Source organism: Serinus canaria, chromosome 2 (genome assembly GCF_022539315.1).
Source record: "Serinus canaria isolate serCan28SL12 chromosome 2, serCan2020, whole genome shotgun sequence".
Classification (NCBI taxonomy): Eukaryota; Metazoa; Chordata; class Aves; order Passeriformes; family Fringillidae; genus Serinus; species Serinus canaria.
The window spans coordinates 100076302-100095714 of NC_066315.1; the positions used below are offsets into that span (position 1 = coordinate 100076302).

General features: G+C 38.3%; 1 protein-coding gene across 2 annotated transcripts in view; it reads left to right on the forward strand.

The window, feature by feature from the left end:
- PIEZO2 (piezo type mechanosensitive ion channel component 2) overlaps positions 1-19413 on the forward strand; it is a 288278-nt gene that overhangs the window by 231122 nt on the left and 37743 nt on the right. For both annotated transcript variants that reach the window (XM_018908712.3, XM_030232978.2), the window contains 7 exons: positions 4884-5127; positions 6313-6409; positions 8259-8418; positions 10185-10274; positions 12136-12257; positions 13081-13152; positions 17209-17312. In XM_018908712.3, coding sequence (XP_018764257.1) covers positions 4884-5127; positions 6313-6409; positions 8259-8418; positions 10185-10274; positions 12136-12257; positions 13081-13152; positions 17209-17312 — 889 coding nt within the window. The remainder of the gene's footprint in view (positions 1-4883; positions 5128-6312; positions 6410-8258; positions 8419-10184; positions 10275-12135; positions 12258-13080; positions 13153-17208; positions 17313-19413) is intronic.

Below are 19413 nucleotides of genomic sequence, written 5' to 3' on the forward strand. Positions count from 1 at the left end.
TTGCTTGAGAAGATACTACTTGGTCACTGCTCTAGTAGACACAGATAAAAAACTTTTAACTGCAAGATAAACAATGGCATAAGAAGAACATATTTCCAAAATGCTTCATTTTCTTCTCTCTGGAGAAATACTTGAGTTCAACATTGATAAATTGTCTAAGTAAGAGATTTCCTGAAATTTTCTTGTCTTTCCACCCCCAGATTTCCCAGGGGATATGTGCTTGACCCCAAAAGAGTGCACATCCAAAGGACTTTGAAATAGAAATAAGAACAAAGAATAGAAATAGGAGCTTTTAGAATGACACAGGATTTAAAGCAACCTCACTGAGGATAATCCTTTCCCACAGTCCCTAATGCTGGAAAATTCTCATTTCAGTTCCCAAGCAGTTTTCAGACATTCTCTTAGACATTTTCAGGGGGGAAAAAAGCTTGGGATTGTGATCTGTTTTTTTCCACTTAGAAGCAGAAACAGTCATTGAACTGTCTCCTTTAATACCTGTACTCTGGGAACCATCATGAGAGGAGTCAGGTAAAGTGTCAGAAAGGCAGCTGGAATGCTAGTTTTGGAACTGTGTTCCAGCTTAGGTTAGTGAGATAGGATCTGCAAATGAACATTACAGGCTTCCTGTCATATTTAAAGCAGATAAACATTCTGGAACTTCAAGAGAATGAGCTTCAACAAATAACACAGTTGTGAATCTGGGTGTTTTTAAGGTGGATACAAGCATGAAGGAAGGACTTCACTGGTAAGAAAGTAATCATAACAGAATATCAGTTCCTTGAGAGGGTTTAACAAAAATGGTAGGAACTAAGACCTGTGGGATCCACAACACTAGATTTGAAGAAGTCCATTGAAATAAGGGAGCTAGTTCTCAGAAGATTAGATGTTGCTATTGGCAGAGGGAAAATCAACAAAACTCCCTTCTGAAAGCTGAAATAGAGCTTCAGGGGAGGGTTTGAATACGGAAGCTGGATTGGGAACATTAGCAATGTTGAGGTTAGAAGGAGAAACAAGCTCTGATGCAGGGTCACACCGGCTGCTAAGAGTGTAAGAACAGAAGATATGGATGGAAGAAAGAAGAAATTTGGGAGTAGGTGAAGCTTACTGAACACATATGTATAGGGACAATATGTCATCAGAGGAAGGCTACAGGAGGAGCCTTGGGGTTATATGAAGGTGGGTATCACGCTCAAAGCAGGGGGCTGCTAGGGAAAAACAGTGAAGGTACATAACAGCAGCTCATCCAGCATGAAGAACACTTGAGCTGCATCCATCACCACAAAAAGCTTTCACCAGTGTGTAAGCAGAAGTGTGTTCTTCCCCTAAATTTCAAGGCAGGACATTTGGCTGAGGACAAATACCTTTCCTGAAAGGGATTATTGGCTGCTGCATCAGCACCTTGTGGTGCCTGCAGGCAAAGGTCCAGATACTAGGCTGGTCATAGCCAAACACATCTTGTAGTGTGCCAGGAAAGCAACTACACCTAGAGCAATCTCTCTGCAACAGGCTGCATTGTATTACAGTTAAAAATTAATTCCTGTGGAAATAAAATATTGAAACAATCACGGTAAGACAAATAAAACTTTAGAAAAGAAAAGCAGATAATTTGATATAGAGAACCATCTGAAGTTAAAATAGCTTTGATGGATGTGTGGAATGAACTTCAGACTTTGTCTTCCTTGGTTTTGAGCAAATTGATATGGTAATTTTTTCCAAAATGTTATCCAGAGTATTAGTGGGTTCTACTAATGACATGGTTGGAAAATCAGTGGGTTTTACTTCTCATTAATCTTTCAGGTTTCTTCTGTGTAATTTCTCATTCAGAGGCTGTCATGCCATAGTCAAAGCCATAGTTGGATGCTTCTGGTGCGCTGGTGTAGTGGCTAATCTTACTCAGATGTGTGAGTGTGTTTTTAGCCTCCTGCTGCACCCTCCCACCTTTCTGCATTCATCACACCAGCACTGAGTGGGTTCAGAGGCTAATTGGGCAGAAAAGTATCCATTCCTTCTGTCCTCCCTCAAAGTAAATAAGCTTTTGCAAATTTTCTTCTTGAAACCATTTCAAAGAGCCAAAGCCAAAAAAGAGGCTGAAATGCAGAGCTGAAGGACAAGGGGTGGGACTGTCCCCTTGGGAACCAGCTGTGCAGATTTCTAAGGTGTATTGTTAAATATCACATCCTGAGGGTGGCCTTTTGCTCCTGGTAAATGAAGGGAGATTTAAAGAACTCTTAGAAAATGAGAGTTTGGTAGATTTACATGACCTTAAAGTAATGATCTATGTGGTCTGCAGTGAAAGCATAAAAACACAGTATAGGCTATCCAAGCATTTTCTCCTGTCTGTGTAGAAGCTTTTAAACAGAGTGTGAGCATCTCAACTGTCCTCATGGATTTGTGTAGGGTCTTTTTAACTGTTGAGGTGTCTTTGTCCTTCAGTCTCCCACTGTTGCGCTATGATCCCAGAGCAAGGAACCGAAACTCCTCGCTTCCTAATGTTTGGGCTTTGAGGCAGAATTTAAAGATTTATGTGTGAGAATGTGTCAAATTATTTGAGAAGTAACATGTAGAGAACTCCTTATCAAGACATGTTTTTGTTCCTGCTCTTACAGCACTTGACCTATCCATATCAGTTGGTGAAAATTAGGGGTATGCAAGACTCTATGCTGTTACAGACAAGATTTTGCATATTGTAACTGAAAGAAACATGATTTCAGGAAAATTTTTATCTACCTGAAACATCTTGAATGGTTCTCTCCATTGTGTTCAATGTGGCCGCCTCCTTGGGATAGCACAGGAGTGGTTTTGATGGTTGGTGGTCTTCATCGTTTAGGTGTGCTTTGGCAGACTCATTCAAACACCAATTTGTCAGATATCCACTGCAAGATGAATTCTTGGGACACATTTTTATTGTTGGATTTTCTTGTAACTGCACAGCTATAAAAGTCAAAATCTTTCCATCTTTAAGGATTATATCATTTGTCACTTGACACCATTGTAGTGCCTCCTCCCTTCTGAGTATTCTTCTATTACCTGCAGTCTTGTTGTTTGGTAGGTTTAGAGATGCCCAAGGCTATTATATTTAATGTATATTTTGCATATAAGAAGAACAGGTGAATTTAATATTTTAGGTGACGGTTAAAATGTAGCAAATGGCTACCATTATAGTGAAAAAATAGTTAGATTATTGTCTTCGTTTTCATATTCTCTCGAATTTCCAGAAGTTTTAATCTAAGAGTGATACCTGGTGCTGATTATGACTCAAGCAAATGCCACATGTTTATGTTGGGAAGTTTGGATTGAGACAGTCCCAGCTGTCTCTAAGAGTCAGAGTTCATTTTTATTGAAGAGTATTAAGACATTGCTGTGTTTTGGATCAATTTGATTCCATTTTAGGCTTTTCTCAAAATACGCTGATGCATTTTGTTGGTAGCAAAGGACAAACCTTTTTGAAATAGAGCAGTGTCAGGAAAGTGATCTCTTTCTAGCCATCCCACACACCAATAAGTATTATTAAAGGAACATCAAACAGGATATTATTTTCTGGAGAAGCAATGAGAGCACCATTTCTAGTGCATATCAGGCTAATAAGTTAATGAAGACCTCTTCAACTGATGTCTTCTTTATTGTCCCAGTGCATATTGATTCTTTGTTAATGTTTTATCACCCAGAAGCCAGTAACATCTCCAAAGTCATGATATTTTTAGATTTCATAGGCAGTAGATGACAAATTTCTTAAATATTTGCAGGAAATAAACATAAAGGAGCTTTCTTTTTACCTTTCATTAAATGCCTCTCTGGTAAAATGTGTAATACAGGCCTATAAATACAAGACTATAAATACATACTCCTAGAAAGTTCTGAGCCTGAGAACATCAAGCAGCAGGGGCCTTTTTATGTGGCTTCATACAGTGCATTTAGTTCATTTGCTCCTTACACGGTTTGGCTTAGGTATATGTGCACTCCTGTAGCTCTGTCTCCCTGCCTGGTTTCCTGACAAATGTAGTTACACAGCCTGGGTGAACAGACTCTGAAAACACAGTTAGATTTGGAATCAAAACGTTATAAATGGGAGGAAACTAAGAATTAGTTGGTTTTGCAGTGTTTAGCTATATGTAGTATTTGGTATTGCCTTTGGCAGATATTCTTATTTGAAAGCTCACTGAGTCAATATTAAGTCAACATTTTAAGGAATCTAAAAACACCAAATTGTTTCTCTCTCTTCCCCACTATGGGCCAGGCTTATTTCAGATAGCTTTCTCTCAGAGCTTCCTGGAAAACGTTTCAGTAAATTCTATCACATTTCTGTACTGTAGAAACCTTCTGCCCCTCAAAATGTTTGCAGCTGATCTCCATTAGAGAAAGATATTTTTAGCAGCTGTTTATGAAAACTAGTCTTTTGACCAGGCTGAATTCTCTAGAAGTCATCAATAAATATGGAATTATTTGCAGTGGTGTCCTGTAGTTTGCTTTTTAAAATAGATTTGCTATACTATTTCTCAGACTTCTTGAAAGATGATCTCAGACAGCCTTTAGATCTCATGTATGGCATTGCAGATGATATCCCTCTCCCATGAATTTGGGTGAGAGTGGGTTTTCCTCCCTTCCATGGTACAAGGCTTGATCCTGCAGCAGGCACAGCACCTGACCAGGTGTAGCAAGGTGCTTATGCACAGGGAGGAGCTGGAGTGAAATGCATGAGCCAGGCAGACCCATGCATGAACCAAACCCCCTGACTGTGGTGTTAGTGGTGAGTGCCTGCACAAATATTGACGTGTGGGAATGCCCAGAAGACTCTGGCACAAGTATCAGCCAGTAGTGCAGAAAGAGGAAAGATAGCATTGCTTTCAGAAAAAAATGGTAACTTTTTCTCCTTATTTTACTTCTAGGTCCTACTTAGACATGTATAAGGTGATAATATTTAGTTACCTCTTCTGGTTTGTGCTTACCATAATCTTCATCACGGGAACCACAAGGATCAGCATATTCTGCATGGGCTACTTGGTGGCCTGCTTCTATTTCCTTCTCTTTGGTGGAGACCTGTTGCTGAAGCCCATTCGGAGTATTCTGCGTTACTGGGACTGGCTGATTGCCTACAACGTCTTCGTGATCACCATGAAGAACATCCTGTCGGTAGGGAGCTGCTGCCTTTCCTCTGCCCTCAGCACTTCTGTTTCATTGGAAGTGTGCACAGTGCGTTGAGCAGTCATTAAAAATCCTTTTTCGGGACCACAGCCTTCTGCAAGCACAAAGCAGTCTCCATTTCAGTTCAGCATTGCTAGGGAATGGCAGTGCATATCCATCATAGGGAAATGTGCACCTATGTGCTCAGCTGGGCTCTGTAAAAGCTCACAAGCTACTTTCAAAGGGCCAGGTTCTGGTTTCTTTGCCTAATGAAGTCTGTTCTTAGAAGTCTCATGAAAGGTGGAGTGAAAAATGAGTAAAAAGTGCAAAATTAGTCAAGCTGTTGATAAGTAGTGAGCATTTAATTAGACAATTTATTTAAATAAAGAATTTTCAAACTGGTATGAGATGCAGTTGTGTGATGTAATGTAATTAGTGAAGATGACTACAAAGTTAAAAGCTCCATTCCTGTTTCCTTTAGAACTAGTGTGAAATTCAGGTGGAAACAGATGTATTTGATAATTAAATGTCAAATTCTTCTGCAAAATATGAAAGATTTTTCTTGGATTAATTAACTCTTTTATATGTATTCTTGCAGTGGTACAGGCAGGTGATTAAGACAAGCCAGTAATTTCAATCTTTTTGAAAGATAAATTTAGATTTATTCCTGGCAGTTGCCTTTTAGCTTTGAACTGTTTTAGTGCTGGACTGCAAAGAACAGACATTTTTCTTTTTACATTTATTTAAGTCACTACGCTGAAATAAAATTGATTTATGGGTGGTTTGAATTTGCAAATGTTCTAAATGCTTACATATGTGCTTCATTTTATGCTTGGGAATTCAGTGGAGCTACATGTGTCTTAAGCTTGTCCACGTATGTTTGCAAGATTAAGTCAGTGATTTATAAAAGTTTCTTAGTTGTCACATTGCATCGTATACCAGATGTGTCCCTTTCTGTGCAAAAACTCAAACAAGCCCTACATACCTCCTGTCTCACTAATAATCAAAAAATCAAATTCTTTCTAAGACTAGTGTCACCGGTAAAGCCACTCTTTCTTCAAAGCTCTTTTAGTAATGAGAATAATTTGACTGCCCTTGGCTGTATTATTTCTCATGTAATGCAAAAAGATGCAATTTTTCTTGTCCTTATTACTGCTATGTCTTGTTATATGAAAATGCTCTTTTACTTTGTAGATAGGAGCATGTGGCTACATTGAATCATTAATTGAGAAGAGCTGCTGGGTGATTCAGGCATTTAGCCTGGCTTGTACAGTTAAAGGCTACCATATTCGTAAGTACAGCTTCTTTTTCTCCATAATTGTCTATAAATAAAGAATCACCTTAAAATGTTCTGTCACCCAGAATGTTCACCCAGTCTGTTCACTGTATTGAAGTTGTGCCTTCCCTTGATATATTACCTTTTGAAAAATCTTGGACCTATATTGATTAGCCACACAGAATATTGAAAATATTTCGCAGAAACAAGGGGGACACATATACTATACTGAGAAAACTGCTGCCATCCCCATACATCCACCCACAGCCAGCGTTTGCTGTAAATGAACAATTCACAGATATTGGCACTTAACTCATTTTCCCCTGAATGCAGGTGAAGTGATACCCTGGTTTACTGTACATCTTGAGCTAAAAGGTCAGCTCACCATCGCTGCATGGACAGGGCACCTTTTCCCAGCTGCACTCCCCGTGTGCAGTGTGGGCTCCCACTCCTCCCTGTGTACCAGGGTTCAGTGGTTCAAAGGATAAACCACTTCAGCTCACTGAAATGGCATGAAAGTGGTAATTTTTCTGCATACATAGAGAGTTTCGGCAATTTTTTTCCTTGTGATTATTCTTATGTGATGATAAAAGGAATGGAGTGGATAATGTCTGTGGATGGAGATGAGAGAAGGGATGAATAAAGTATGGAGAGCAAAACCCTTCACATCTCAGTGAGCTATTAATTTGTCTCCACTTTGTCCTGACACCCTGGATTAACAGTTTGAAAACACCTGCACAATTTTATTTTTTCCTGTGTTTTTGGGTTTGGTTTGTTTTTTTCCTGAATTTAAAGAGCTGTTTCAGCCTAGAGAGTCTGCAGCAAAATTCTGAATTCCTGTCATCATGATTGAGCCTAATAGGTAAGTGTGGAATAGGGGGAAAGAAAGTAAATATGAAGACACAAATTCACAGGATGAGAGGTGCCCAGGAATTCTTGTGTTATCCAAAACATTTTGGGCAGCAACAGAAACTTAGGCACAGGTTTTCAAACCCCCACGCCAGGGTTTTGGCACGGGAGGCTTTGAAGCTCTTGGAGTTTGACCTTCCAGAGCTATTAGGTTGGTTTGCTTGCTTGAAAAGCCAGCTTCGAGCCAGAGCCTGTCCCTGGAGTCCCTCTACTGCCTTCTATAGGGCAGCATAGGCCATGGAGTTTATAGCCCAGCTCCACAAAACCCAGTTTTAATTTTTAAATATCCCCAAGAGAACTGTCTTATAGAGAATAAAGAAAGAAAGAAATAGCCCAAGCCAAAATCTAGGGGTAGGAGGAATGGGATTTCCTCTCTGCCTGTCTCCTTCTACCCGAAAGGAAGCAGTTTTGTGGTTTCAAATATTTCTTCTCTTATGCAATGGAAAGGAGCATCGAACTCAGTTGTGGAGAGGAAAAATAAAAATATTAGGTGGTGGCAGTCAAAAAAGTCATTTTGACAAAAATAAACCACTTATTTCTCCTGTTGATAGTGTTATTAATTAAAAAAATGAGAGAAAAAGTCACTTTGAAGAGAATAGCACAAAAAATTGATATATGCCATTTTAGGAAACATTGAAATCAAATAATTTAGTGTAACAAAAAATACGCCTTTTCCAGTCTTTCTTTTCAAGTACTTACTAAAGTAGTGTGAATTTATATGCAAATGGTTCACTTCTGATATATTCTTACTTGTGGGACAGTGGCACATGAGACATCACATTGTTGGAAGCTTTTCAGTTTGTTGCAAAATAAATTATGGTACACCTCAAATGGGAATGCATGACAATTTTCTTTAGGAAAATCTAAAATAACTCAAACAGTTTTAAAGGCTAGGATTGTTTAATAAATTAAACATTATGAAATAATTCTTAATACTGATGGTGTCTTTTTCCAGCAACGAGCAATGTAGAGTGTAAACTGCCCAGTGGTGAAGCAGGAATCATTTGGGACAGTATATGTTTTGCTTTCCTGTTGCTGCAAAGAAGAGTCTTCATGAGTTACTACTTCCTTCATGTGGTTGCAGATATAAAAGCTTCTCAGATATTAGCATCAAGGTAACAGAAAATTTAAAAGAAATTAAATTAAACAGCTCAAATCTCTCATGGTGGCAATAGTTAGTTTTTATGATAGGTAGTACCAAAACAGTACTTAAACATTGATTTAAACAATCCATGCTAAATTCATAACTGCAAACCCAGCTTTGACACAAGAAAACAAATTCATTGAGACTCTAATGGAAACTAAACAATTCTTTCTACCAAATACCATCTGCTGCTCCTGCTAAAAGCTCTGAAAATGTGTTGCAGCATTCTCTCAATGTTGATATGCATGAGAGAGAATTCCAGAGTTTTTAAGTCTTGGAAAGAAAATATTCTGCTGTCAGAGCCTGTTTGAGACAATTGTCCTTAGAAATCCCATCTCAAGAAGGAGAGAGGAGGAGGAAGATGGGAAAGTTCTTACATCTGGCTTGGGAGGCAAAGGGAGCACTTTTGGGAAGTGTCACATCACTGAACACTGCCTAGGTTTGGCAAGGAAGTGTTAACCTCATTGGCCTGTTACACCACAAACATTCACTCACAGCCATCACTAACACAAACATTCTTCTGGTTTATGATATGAAGGCAGATGAAGAATCAAATACTGGTTTTAATTTCCATAGGGTTTCCAAGAAATTTTTTGTTAATATTGGAATAAATGCATTGTGGCTTTTTTTCCTCAAAAGACATTGATTTCTGACTGTATTTCAGGAAAAATTTGGCTTGTATGTAATGAAATGAAGTAGTTTTGATGTTCCTCTTCCAAGGATCATTTTAAGAAGGGGACATGTTTAGCTCCCCATAATAAACAAAATTCAGCCCTGTAAAGAGGGCTACCAAAAAAACTACACCTGCACCCCACATTGCATTAGGCTTTTTTTCTGGAGTGAATTTCAATGCTGATGTCCAATTATGCTGGATAATAGCATTTTTGGACTCTTTTTGTACCTCTTTTGGTATGCTGGGTTCAAAGTGAAACCATCATAAAGCAAAATCCTGAGTATCAAAATACGTCCTATATAGGGAACTGTGCATCCAGAATGAAAGAGTGGACTTCTGAAACTATAGCTTTTCTTACTGAATTCCTGACAAAAGAAAGGATTTAGATATAGGTGACTTCTTTGAGAGAGACTTTATGTCTCTTTTAAGAGCCTTAAGGGTTCATGTGTGAATTAGGAAGAACGGTCCTAACGTTCAAATCAATGAACTGATTAAATTTCTAATGTGATGTGGTGGAAAGCCATACTCTTTTGGCACACCAGAAACTTGCTCAAGGGTTTGTATTGTCAGATTGAAAGCACCATTTTTTTCAGAGGGTAAAAGTGAAGCTGAATATATGCTTACCATGGCCCTAGATAAAGCTGGACCTTGCTCACAACTTCCAGGAGGACTGAGGCAGGGGATTGAGGTGATTATAATGCTGAAATTACTATGAAGAAATCCTGATGGTCTGCAAGAAATCCTTCCTCAGCCTTGAACCTACTTGTGTTCTGTGTTTTGAGGACCAGAAACTGAATTTCTTGAGCAGCAGCTAGAGGAACATACAGGCTGAGTAGGGCTCCCAACATTTGGCCCCAGATCTTGAAATGATTGTCTGTAAAGATGTCACTATTTTAGAGCAGTTGGTTGTTTCTTTCAAGCCCTGGGTTAGTTTTATTTGATGCAGATAAGGTCATGTATAGAGGGAACATAGAATTCTCTGTGATTAGTTGCCATAAGGAAAACTTAGAAACATTTAACATGTCCTCTCCTTTTCCTTTTCCTCTGTCCCATTTCTGATGTAGGGGTGCTGAGCTTTTTCAGGCTACAATTGTCAAGGCTGTAAAGGCAAGAATTGAAGAGGAAAAAAAATCAATGGATCAACTGAAAAGACAGTATGTATTTAATGCATATATATATATATATATATATATGCATATTTCTATGCATATGTATATACATATTTAACTGATTGCTGTTATTTATCTAGCACTTTCTTTGATAGAAATACTGGCTTCTGGTATTTACCCAGCATTTTCTTTTATAGAAATGCTTTACCATTATTAGAATTTTGTTCTGTATATCTATTATCTGTATTCCTGGAAAAATTTGTTGCATGACTGCTCTTTCTGTGTTATTTGTGGTTCCCCCTGTGGTGTTTAAGTGCAAAATATATGTTTACCTTCACTGAAAATATTTGCATTTGGTTCAAGTGGCCTGGAGATCCTTTCTCTTTATACAGCCCATAAGTCACTTTGGTTTCTCTTACATGCAGCCAACATGTTTCTTTGGTAACTGCAGAAGGTTAAAAAAAAAAAAGGTTTCAAAGCTCCTTCAACACAATGCATGGAAAGCCCTAACCGCCTCCTAACCAAGTGTCAAAGCCCACTCATGACAGCTTCTTCCATGCTGCATAATGGAAGAATAATGGGAAGATTGCAATATAGAATCACATTATCATAGAATTGTTTGAGTTGGCAAATCTAAAGGTCGCTTAGTTCAACCCCTCTGTAATGAGCAGGGACATCTTCAAGGAGATCAATTTGCTCAGAGCCCCATCCAGGCTGACCTTGAATGTGTCTGGGGATGGAGCAACCACCACGTCTCTGGGAAACCTGTTCCAGGTTTTACCACCCTCATTATAAAAGCTTTTTCCTTACAGCCAATTTAAAGCAATCCTCCTTCAGTTTAAAACCATTACCTTTTGGTCTCACAACAGGCCCTGCAAAAATGTTTGGCCCCACCTTTCCTATAAGCTCGCTCCAAGTACTGAATGGCTGCATTAAGATCCCTCCAGAGCCTTTTCTTCAGGCTGAACAATGCTAATTGTCTCAACCTTTCCTTGTAGGAGAGGTTCTTCATCTTCTAATCACCTTTCTGGGCCTCCTCTGGACTCTGTCCAACAGGTCCATGTCTTTCCCATGCTGGGCACCCCAGAGCTGGATGCAGCACTGTGGGTGGGGTCTCATGGGAGCAGAGGGGCAGAATCCCCTCCCTCACCCTGCTGCCTGCTCTGGTTTGGATTCAGCCTGGGACACAGCTGGGTTCCCAGGCTGGGAGGGACTCATGTCCAGCCTCTCATCTGTCAGCAGCCCCAAGTCATCCTCAGCAGGGCTGCTCTCAACCAGTTCTTCCCCCAGCCTGTGTAGATATCAGGAGCTGCCCTGACCCAGGTGCAGCACCTTGAATTTGGTCTAACTCCATGAGGCTCCTGTACACCAGCTTCTTGAGCTTGTCCAGATCCCTGCAAAACATATCCCATCCTACAGCTGTGCCAACAGCACCACACAGCTGGGTGTCATCTGCAAACTTGCTGATCCCTCTTCATCTCCAGACAGTAAAAATAACACTGGATCCCCAAGGGACACCATTTGTCACTGAGGTCCATTGAGACAAATGATCTTAAAGGGTAAAAATGTAGTACATACAGTGCAGGAACAACCAAATCCATGGTTCAGAGTGGCAAGTTTCAGGAAAAGCAATTTTAAATTATAATAAGGTAGTTGAGTGGGAGAAAGTAAAGCAGTCATGATATCAAGAAACCAACAGAGTGAACATCTATGTTTGATCCTCCCAGCCAGCCCCTTCAGAGCAGTGTAACTCCTGTTTGAGGGCAAGACTGATGACAGTGTGGAATATTTCCCTTAGAAGTGTTGCAGAGTATGCGTGTGTGTTTATGTGTGTGTGCATGTGTTTACTGCTTGTTTTCCAGGGTGCATGAAGGTGTAAATCTAACAAGATTCTTCCTTTTGCTAGAATGGATCGCATCAAAGCCAGGCAGCAAAAGTACAAGAAGGGTAAAGAGAGGATGCTGAGCATGAACCAGGAGTCCTCAGAGGGGCCAGAGATTCGGAAGGTTTCTGAAGAAGATGATGAAGGTACCATTAGCTACTCCTGTACCATATTTGCATAAGGATCTGATAGACCTGCTAGTTGGATGAGTGATAATTTTTTTTTTAAAACTGCCAGCACATAACAACATTGTTAGCTGAGTATCAATTTCAGGCTCAATTCAGCCAAAAAAAAAAAAAAAAAAAAAAATCTGTGTTATGTACTGTAACAAGGTTTAGAGAAAATTATTCACTTGGAGGATACTTTTGGTTAACTTCAGGCTGTTGCCAAAGAGCGGAAGAGAGTCAGAGGTTTGTTTTGGTAGAAGTCATAATCTATAAACCACAGTTTTACAAATAGATAGCACCAACATTTTTCCAGCAATGTTTTCTGGATGCTGTTCTGGATTTTTTTCAATCACTGAAATTTTTGTGTGCTTTTAAATGTTATTTAAAATCATGGGCACAAATAAAATCATATCTATCTTGTGCTACATTTCCACCATTGACCTGGGATCAGCACTTACTGGATTTAAAAATTTTTGGAGCCTGAAATGTAAGGGGATTTGAGAGGAGGGAATAATTTTTCTTCTTTAAAATACAGTTAACTGCGACAGTATGTTTTAAAACACAAAACCCAACTTTTTAGCTGTTTTAGAGTGGAATGCTGTTTTAACTACTGCATAAATCAGAGTACTTCTGCTTAGTGGTCATGGTTTTGAATTATTTTAATATAAAATGTACAGTAGACCTGACATCTGATGTGCTCATGAAATTTTAGCTCTTTTGAGAGAAATTAAAAATTATTAATCAGTGTAAGAAATATGTTTCTCATTTTGTAAAATTAATATTTGAACATATTTTATTTTAGGAGATGCAGACAAAGAGAAAGCCAAGGGCAAAAAAAAGCTGTGGTGGCGGCCTTGGGTTGATCATGCTTCCAGTAGGTTTTCTCAATCCTCTTACAAATATGTGGACTTAACCCTTATATCCTTGACCAGAATGAAGGCATTCCCATAGCCTGTTTGTTTTATGCCTGATTTTGTGATTGTGACTTGATAGAAGGCTTGGGTTTTTTTCCAAAAAGTGATTTCTACTTTCCAATCTTCAAAGAATTTAACTATATTGTGAACTTCTATGTGTTGGAAGCATTGCTAGCTCATGATACTTTGAGCATTCTTAGAAGAATATCAAATCAGATAAACATGTGCTGAAAAGAATCTGTCTTGACCTCAAGGGTTTCAACTCCCCAATACTGCCGAGCTCAATACATTTAACAATGTGAATGTGAAAGTTTACCCATGCATTCTAAGATTAGTCATAATTTCTTTTTCATATACACATATCATACATCTTTTTTATGGTTCATCAGTCATTTTAGTATCAACTGTTAAAATCTGAGCACCACAGTAGGGCAGGGAGTCGTAGAATAGGCTGTGTAGAGCTCAGCTCCATCTATCTTATGTTGGCATAAGACAACATAATCTTCAATGTGTTGTTGATGCCAATTATTTTTCTATTTCCATTTTTTTTGTGTTTACCTGAGAGCAAAAATATGTCTAGCCTTGTGCACAAGAAATTATTAGCATGTGTCACTCACATAATTGGTGCATTATGATGCAATTTGTTTGTAGCCCAACCCAGTCATATGATAAAGTTCTTTGCTACATTATGGATTTGGTAGAACAGGAAAACTGAGTAGGCTGCACTCTCAAATCAAATGTCCTTCAATTGGATGTTTGTTGAATGAAATCAGACATGAGCTGTTTAGTAACCTCTGAAGATGTGAAAAAAAATATTTAAATGTAGGGCACTGATCAGAGTTATATCATAGAAACACAGGATCTCAGAATGTGCTGCCTTGGAAGGGACTCATCAGGATCATCCAGTCCAGCTCCTGACCCTGTACAGGACCATCCCCAAATGCTACTTGATCTCTGACAGGCTGGTGCTGGGACCACTTCCCTGGGGAGCCTGTACCAGTGCCAAACCACTCTCCGGGTGAAAAACTTCTTCCTGATATCCAACCAAAACCCCCCAACTCAGCTCCGTGCCATTAAAATTATGAATGTCTATATTGTGTTTGGTGAGTTAGTTTAAGAGCTACTCCAAGTCATAATTTTACACATTTACCTACTGCTTCATTTACCTAAGTGTATTTATTTATAAATTCAGCAGACATAAATTTGCCAGCAGTGTTTACCAGAACATGGGATCTTTATTTCTATCAAGTCACAAGTAAATTGTGCCTCTATTTTTGTTTTTCTAAAGGGCACACTGCCACTTTAGAGAGACCTATCCTTTTCAAAAACCTTATGAAAATAAAATTCTTGTCCCATAATTTCATTAGAACAACAATGAAAAAACAAATAAAAACTATAATTTGTGAGCTTTTTCTATAGAATTTCAAGCTATCATGACTTTGAAGGAATGGGATACGGTCTCTTGTTTATTCACCACTGGTTTTGTAGTAAGAAGAATTGCACAGAGAGATAATGACTTTGGCTTTTACTTATTTCATCCTCATTATTTAATGTTCTTAGGTGGCAAGTTGCATTTTGGTGTTTAAATACTGAGCATTCTTGAAATTATTTACAGCAATAATGCAGAACCTTGTGGGAAACATCACAAACCCTGACCCTACAACCAGCAGTTGCCTGCCACATGGCTTGCATCCACACTCAATGAAACATGGCACTGATAGTAGGTGTTTAGAGGAATGCAGGCTGGGAATAGGCTGGTATTTCCCATTCATTCTTTTTGGAACACCACTGTAACTGCAGCATTCAGCACCATTCTTCATCACAGTAAATGGGTTTGTGGGTGTACATATATGTACATTGAAGTCACTCAAGCTTGAAGTTTTTAATTTAGATTTTTATTGTAAGTTTTTATATCACTTGCTATAATTTTATTGTGCAGAAAGAGACCTCATTTTGTATATTGTAGCAATTAAAACGGTCATGAATTTGGGTCTGAGTAGAACAGATAAAAATATCAGTGAGGAGTTCCTCATTGACAGTCACTCACCATCTCCCTTGTAGGGTGGGGTGGTTCCTCCTGTGCTTGTGGATTAGTTTTGAAGTCCCACAAAGATCAGCAGGAGTTAGGACCACATGCTTAGGTTCTCCTGGGTCACACAGCTGTGTCTGAAGTAGTGCAGAAGGTGGTGACTGCAGCTGCCCTGGGGAGCTCTTTCTCCTCGGGCACAAGAAGATGATGGGATTGTGCTTTCTTCTGCATCCTCCATCTCATCCCACAAAAAGCCTGTACATCCCTTTTCTCAGTAGGAGGAAGCCACATTTTGCAATGCAAGAGGGGTCCCCCAAGTCCAGTCTGGCCATGAATTGTGTTACCAGTAAAACTTGGTCTCTTCAGGAAGCCTTGTAGGTGACTGACACACCACTTGCTCCATTTTGATGTGTGCAAGAATGCATTATTGCTATTCAATCATACCTCTCTCTTGAGCTGTAAAAGGGATGGAACTGCTACATTAGAGTGTCCCCTCAGATATGCTTTAACCTAATAAATTTTGTAGGGAGCTCAGTGTAGTTTTATTTGCTTCCAGATCGGGCATTCCAAGTCTGACTGAGTGCTGCTTGAGCCTTTACAAAGCTGCACTGCCTTGGAGGTTTTCCCTAGTGTCAGACCTTACCCAGCTGGTCTGCATTGACAATTTCTGTTGCTGACGACAAGATACCATTTTGTGAAAGAGAACTGCAGACTCCTGACTCTTAAAATGCTTTCATCTCTTCAACACATTTTGAATGGGCCTTCGTGGAAGGCTCAGCACCAAAAAATTCATTTGTTTCATCCAGGAAATTTCCAAACTTTCCTTTCACCTCAGTGCAACTATTAGAATGGCCAAAGTGGACTTTCTGTCCCTCTGCAGGGCATTCATTGATGCTAAAATCATAAGTGGGCACATGAGGCACAAAATTCCCTCTGTGAGGGAGTTTTAGATGGCAAAGTTATGATCCAAAGGTCAGTTCTGACAAATTTCACAGCCTTACCCTGGGGTTTGTGACTAGTTATAAGGGATCATCTGTGCACACAGGATCTGTGTAGAATTCAAGGTATGATTGAATTACAGCAACTGTTACTATTCCAGAGACCTGTAATGATGAATAGATATAATTTTATATAAATATTTATTGCTCCGTATATCCAGATTTTGTAAATTTTCATCTAAATAACTGTTCCTTCAAATATTCCAGCTTAAATGTGGCAATTAATTACAAGTTTTCACTGCTGAATGTAATGCTGTGATTTTTATTTTTCTCTTGCTCATTACCTTATTTTTATTTCTTTTTTTTCCCTTGTTTGTTCATGTAGGCCTGTTGCCATCTGTGAAATAAAAACATTGCTTCTGTTCAAGGATATAAGGCCTAGTTTAATCACTGTGTACCTATGCTGTATCAAGGTTTCAGAATCATTCTGAATCCGTGGGCAAAAAATTGAAACTCATTTGCAATCATGTTAATAGAATCCAAGGGATTTGTTTTAAACAAGCCAAGGTTTTCCATTACCTCATCAAACTAATACTATCCCATTGCCTGGTTTAAAGGATTCCCTCAGTGGTTTAAAGAGCAATTCTGTATTTTTTGTCCAGTGGTTCTGTTCATGTAAGTTCATTTACTTACCTGCTGGGCTTTTTTTTTACTCCCTCAAATAATCATAAGTCCCCAATAAATTTAGAATTCATTGTAATTTTTCTCGAAAAATGCAACTTTGTAACTTCATGAACTTCAATCCTTTTCTTTACATTTTCTTTTTATAGGGATGCTTTCCTTAGTTCTTGTATAGTTCTTATTCATGCCCAAAGCATTGCAGACTAACATCAAATAAATGGTCTGACAGCTTTTCATCTCTTGCTTCTTCTCTGTTTTCACCACTCCTGGTTATGAATTTTTAAATGACTGGCTACCTGTTCATAAGTCTTGGGGGAGTTGAGAATAAAACTTTCCAGAAAAGTAAAAAAATGTTTTGTTTCACTTAGTGGTCAGAAGTGGAAATTATTATTTGTTTGAGACGGATAGTGAAGAGGAAGAGGAAGAGGATAAAAAAGAAGAGGAAGAGCCTCGAAAAAAATCTGCTTTTCAGGTACTTTGTGGTAATTTGCTATCTTGTTGACATCTGGAAAACTGTAGATTTCTCATAACACAGGCACATATGTTAAAGCTGCCAGTTCCTCTAAAGTAGTCCTGAAATATATTGGAAATTAAGTTTCTTGCTGATTTAAAATGTAAGTTTGCCTTATGCTTTAAACATTGCCAAATTCTTACCAAACCTATAGTAGAGTCATATCTTCATTCACCTATGCCTGAAGATAACAAAAATGCAAAAACAAAAGGTTAAGAACCCAAGCTTTACTTTTTTCTGCATTGCAATAAAGACAGTTGAGGAAGCTGACTAGCCTCTGATGCTACTGTGGAATGCCTCCAGTAGTTTTTTTAGTTTTGAGGAGATGTTATCATTCCATGAAGAAGTAATCCCCAAAATAAGCATGTTTTCATGGAAAAGAATGCATACTTAATTAAAAAAAAAAATCAGTGAACCTAGTGGGCCAGAGAAATATGTCCTTGGATTAGAAAATTACAAAAGGAGACTACATCCATTTATTTTCTTTAATTTTCAGGGCAGTGTTAATTAATATATTTGGATTTTTAGTGCCAGACTGTGCAGATGCAGGACACTGTAATGTACTGTACTCTAATGTTAAAAAGATACCTGAGGTTTCCTATCAGATTTCCTCCATGTGGACTGGCTGGTGTTGGACAATACCAGATATACTGAATGCAGTGGCTTCAGTGAAAAACATGCATGAAGAAGTTAGTTAATTACTCCTACATCTAAGCTTGCTTTTGCTTTTATAAGATTAAAGTTTCACTTGTGGAAGAACTTTTTTGAAATGCTGCAGAAATTTTTCAGGTCTGAGGTTCAAAAGCTTAATCAAAGAAGCAGCTTTTTCCAGCTGAGTATTCCCATCCAGATGTAACCTCACATCACTGCGGAATCGGCGCATTGCGGAACATCCAACCCAAGCAAGAGCAAGAAACTGCCTCCATGCTTTTCCATTCCCTAAGCCAAAATCTTTCAAAGAAAGCTTCCCAGACAACATTACTGAATTAAGAAAGAAAAGTTTTATTGAACTCATTTATAAAATGTGCCTTTGGTTTATATACTAACGTTGCCAGTTGACTACATTGGTTAAACTGCCTGCATGGCAATGACATGAAAAAAAAATCTGACCTTAAAACAAAAATCTGACCCAAAACAAATCTAGATCAAAATAATGTGATAAGTAAGTTTTGTTTTCTAGTATTGCACTCTTTTTTTAATATATTTTGCATTTAACTTACCTTGGACCACAGAAATGGCTCATGAATTTCTAGGTCATTTTTCTTTCTGGTTATCATGCAGGTATACAGGAAAGTTTGCATTCTTGTTTCTGTTGATTTATAAAAAATTGGTGATGGCATTTTGTACAGATGTGCTGGTGACAAGCACTGAGCTAAAGAGGTCTAAACTTGAGGTCAGAAGTTAACAAGATTGTTTCATTTATGCTGGGATTTGGGTTTTTTGTTCATCTCAGTCCTGAAACTATTAGTCTGAGGATGGAAGATCTGTTCATTATTTCAAAATTTATTCAAATGTTCTGGATCAGTGGCCTGTTCTGCAGTATGTGCAATACAAACATGCTGGATGGCTTTATATAAGCAGAGAATTGTAAAAAAACCCAGAAAATTTATTTTCTTCATGAAAAGTTTGTTCATCCTAAGGTCATCATACTTTCTTTGCCTTCCATCATCATGCACAAGGTCTCAGTAAAAATACTAGCTAAGTGAACTTTGTTGTAGATTCTGTTAAAGAATTTTTAGAATGTATGCTCTTTCTTTCAGTGTAAATTGTGTGCAGTAGCCCCTTCAATGGTTAACTTGGAGATTTTAAATATTAGAGAATGCATGCAGTTAAGAGTCATAGAATTGAAATTTTAACGTGAACAACATAAATGATCTTTTTCTCATATTGAAGTTTATGAATGTAAATTTGTTCTTAGTATTTTAGATACAGTAATTAAAGAGATCCTATTTATTAATATTTTCTGCTTTTCTACTAACTACTCTTGCTTTGTCCTTCTTTATAGAGAGCTATTGGAAAATTTGCTTCAGCCATTTTAGCCTTGCCAAAGTCTATCATTAAA